Below are 4,176 nucleotides of genomic sequence, written 5' to 3'. Positions count from 1 at the left end.
AGTACAAGCACAACTGTGCTTGTTTCAGTCATCTCAATTTCTGCACAGAAAATCCACAAACTGTCACTTGCACTGTTGGCGACCAGATATGCACATTTAACAGGCTGAATGCAGAAGAAAATACATGTTTTCACCCTTCGCTCAATTTGGGATAGAAAAACCAGTGTTTGGATTTTGCTTCTGTCTGTAGGAAACACTTCCTTTGGCTTAACAACATCATGTAAAGGAACGTAGAATGTAGCACCACTTACAGGCAAATATGTTTCATAGATTTTAATATAATTGAAAGTGAATATCTGCTACAAAACAGTTAAACACGATCCACGTGACCACAAAGAATAATGATATAAATTAATAAAATATAAAGATACAAATATGAATGCAGATCGCATGAAATAAATAGATAAATAGATGTCTGACTAAACAGACAATACATCAGATCAGAGCCCTAAGAACTGAGCGGTTTCAACATATTTCCTGAAAGGACCGGCACAGTATTTGGCGAATTCACTCAGGAGGTTCAACAACTCGGGAAGTATTGAAAGACGCATGAGCAAGTAGTGCACTCATGATGACTGCGGGTCTCCATCCTTGCTTCTTAGGCTTTCTTGTAATTGGATTGTTGAAGCCAAGGCTCTCCGGAGTTGCATTCTGACAAGCTCCCAGGCACAGTCACTGTGTTTCTTCTCTTCCAGGTAGACATGGATTCCATGGAAGTATCTCTTGAGGGCCAGTGTTGGGCTCTCAGTCGTCAGGACAGAGTCTTGCCGTGCCCTCCCCTGCACCACCGAGCAGGTGTTCAGGTCTGGCAGCTGCTTGCGAAGTGTGGTGCGCAGTTGTGCCAGGACGGTCTTGTTCCAGGCAGCAGAGGCCTGCTGGGTGTGGAAGAGGTTGGAGATCTGCCGCAGTATCTCGTGGGGGACAGACATGTCCTGGGTGTTCTGGAAGTGGCTTGCATTCAGCACCTCCCGGGGGAATCGGAAGTCTCTTCTGTCCCTCAGACACAGAGCAGGTGAGATTGTCCTCATCTGGCCCAGCAGCCGCCAGGTCATCTTGCTGAGCTGGACAGAGTTCTCAGGCAGCTGACAGCCCAGAGACCCAACAGGGCCATAGCTGCACAGCAGCAGGGCTGTCAGCAGAGGGAGCAGGTGGGCCATGGGGCGATGAGGATGGTGCTGGCCTGGCTGAGCTGGAGTCTGGCTGAGCCTAGGAACCTGGGTTCTCTGCAGACCTTCAGACTGGGCTCGCCTTTAATATACCAAGGGCAGATTCTCTTTTTCTGGACAGTTCTCATCTGTGCTGCTACTTCTCTTTTTTGTTTTCATTTGTATATTCTACACGTGGACTGATAAAATGACATCAGGCTCATCCACGACTTATTGCATCACAAGTTTCACTTTCTAGTAAATTTCAGACTTTCCAATCCCAAGAGTGGCTGATCAATTAAGTGAGATACTCTTACTTTGAACCTCAGAGATTCATTATGGGCGCACAAAAATTGTCCACGTGTCAGAATATTGTTTTTCTGGGTTGATTTCCTTTTGTTGGGAAGTCAGATATCGAGAGAGGAGGGGAGAGAAAGAGGAAGATGTTGTGTGTGCGTCTTCACTGCCCAAGTGGTGCAGTGGCTGGAGCTGAGCTGATCGGAAGGCAGGAGCCAGGATCTTCCTCCAGGTTGCCCACGCAGGTGCAGGATCTCAAGAATCTGGGCCGTCATCGGCAGCTTTCTCAGGCCACAGGCAGGGAGCTGGAATGGAAGTGTGGCGGGCAGTCCATGAACACATGGCCATGTAGGGGTCTCAGTGCGTGCAAGGGGAGGACTTGAGCCACTGGGCTCTGGTGCCGGATCTTCTGTGTCTTCATATTTACATAAAAGCTGCTCTTCATACAAAGACCAATTTTTAACCTCTAACTTAGGATGCATTTTCTCCTTTCTGAGGAGTGGCACGGCTCTTCCATTCTTCCTTCTGCTTGTCTTTGTTTCTGCTGTGTCCGAGAGCGTGAAGGAGAGGGAGCTGCTCCTCACTGTCAGACTACATCAGCCCGCAGCGAAAGGGTTGGATTTTGGATGACACGGCAGGAGCACGGTGGTGGGCTAGACTGCTCTGAAGTGCTTCCCAAAGTGGTTTGGAGAGTTCTGAGAGATTGCCAGCTTTGCTGCAGCAGGGTTGAGGCAATAGACAAGGTCTGTTGTCCCAACAAGTCCACCTTGGTGCCTGCACACACACAGACACTTGCTGCACAGTTTGGTGGGAGAGGTGTGCAACTTGTTGTCTTTTCATCCTCTGATGAGGCAGTGGGTGTCTCCTGAAGAGGCAGTGGGTGTCTTCTGCTGGTCTAGATGAGCTGAAGTCATGGAGCCTTGCCCCCTGCACAAACTCCCCTCCGCGCCGTGTGCATCTGATCATGTTGTGCACTGTGCAGGCGTCAGCAACTCAGGTATCCAAGCTCTGACACATGCCCTTGGAGGTGGGTCCATGTATCTTGTGCTTGTGCGTGTGGCTGGCGTCTTGAGTGTGGTGATCTCTTTGGAGAGTGCCCCAAGAAGCTTTGCCTGGGGCACCTTCAGACTTGACCCTTGTGCACACCAGTGCGCTCAGGGTGGGATTCACTCTGTTACCTGCACCAGCCAACACGCATGCCGGTGGATGCAGTGCCTGGTCAGTTCTCCTTGCAGTCCGGTCTCATGTGAACTTAGGGGAGCTGTGTTGTACCCAAGGGAAGTGCACCACTGGCCCGATCTTCATGTGCACCACTGTGTGCTGTTTCTTGTCTGGGTGACCCCGATACCCAATCAGGCCTTCGCACAGCCAAGGTTTTGTCCCGTGCTGGCATGTGTTGTGGCATAGCTCAGCCCATCCTGCATCCCATCCAGCCTCGGGCACACTCATGGATACTTTGGCTTAGCTCAGCACGACCTCTCCCTGACCCTGCCCTCACATATACTGCAGGCCTACCTCTAGCCCTGGCTCTCTAGTCCGGGCTGGTAACACAAGGAACAATCAGACACAATATGCCACACCCGAGTTGTACTTGCTACCTATGAGCTTCCAGTAACTGTGATGCTAGGACACTGTCACCTCATGTAGCCATGGAGAAAGGACGTTTGCTTCCAAATGTCTAGCCAGTCAACGTCAGGAGGATAGCTCTGCTCCGACTTTGCATTCCTCACATTGCCCCAGTTTAGCTTCTGAGCAAAATTCTCTTTGGTTCACCTTTTGCGCCTCCCCTTGTGAATCTGATTTAGTGATGATCTACCTGATTATTTTATGCTTCTTTCCCTACACCAATGAAATACAGAGAGTAGGAAATGTCTTCTTGACACTCAGGTCTGTGCGCGTAGGTCAACACATAACCCTAGGTGTGCGGATCCCCAAGTTAGTCTGGGCTGGAATCTCCCAGCTGCGTGTGTGCAGCTGGGGCAAGTCGGGCCAGCCAGGCTTGAGGTTTGGGATCTCGCTTCATCCCCCACCGCCATGCTGTGGGCAGATCTTGAGCTCCTCTGGGCTAGAAATTGGAGGAAACGGAGCATTTCCTCCAGCCACGGCCACCACGCTGTGGGCAGATGTCGAGCACGTTTTGTCTCTTTCCCGGCATGTTGTCAACTTTCAGTACAAGCACAACTGTGCTTGTTTCAGTCATCTCAATTTCTGCACAGAAAATCCACAAACTGTCACTTGCACTGTTGGCGACCAGATATGCACATTTAACAGGCTGAATGCAGAAGAAAATACATGTTTTCACCCTTCGCTCAATTTGGGATAGAAAAACCAGTGTTTGGATTTTGCTTCTGTCTGTAGGAAACACTTCCTTTGGCTTAACAACATCATGTAAAGGAACGTAGAATGTAGCACCACTTACAGGCAAATATGTTTCATAGATTTTAATATAATTGAAAGTGAATATCTGCTACAAAACAGTTAAACACGATCCACGTGACCACAAAGAATAATGATATAAATTAATAAAATATAAAGATACAAATATGAATGCAGATCGCATGAAATAAATAGATAAATAGATGTCTGACTAAACAGACAATACATCAGATCAGAGCCCTAAGAACTGAGCGGTTTCAACATATTTCCTGAAAGGACCGGCACAGTATTTGGCGAATTCACTCAGGAGGTTCAACAACTCGGGAAGTATTGAAAGACGCATGAGCAAGTAGTGCAC

General features: G+C 48.7%; 1 protein-coding gene across 1 annotated transcript; it reads right to left on the bottom strand.

Annotated features, from left to right (window-relative positions):
- Nucleotides 1-566: 566 nt before the first annotated feature.
- LOC121145108 (interferon omega-1-like) lies at nt 567-1,157 on the bottom strand. Its single transcript, XM_040963850.1, has one exon. The coding sequence runs from the start codon at nt 1,155-1,157 to the stop codon at nt 567-569; it is 591 nt and encodes a 196-aa protein (XP_040819784.1).
- Nucleotides 1,158-4,176: the final 3,019 nt, after the last annotated feature.

This window comes from Ochotona curzoniae, unplaced genomic scaffold (genome assembly GCF_017591425.1).
Source record: "Ochotona curzoniae isolate NIBS_2020 unplaced genomic scaffold, NIBS_Ocur_1.0 scaffold_3208, whole genome shotgun sequence".
Taxonomy (NCBI): Eukaryota; Metazoa; Chordata; class Mammalia; order Lagomorpha; family Ochotonidae; genus Ochotona; species Ochotona curzoniae.
The sequence above is the reverse complement of the archived record's forward strand: the minus strand, read 5'-3'. Positions and strand labels throughout refer to the sequence as shown.

Coding starts and splice junctions, on each gene's coding strand:
- LOC121145108 (XM_040963850.1), bottom strand. CDS start 1,157: ATGGCCCACCTGCTCCCTCTGCTGACAGCCCTGCTGCTGTGCAGCTAT.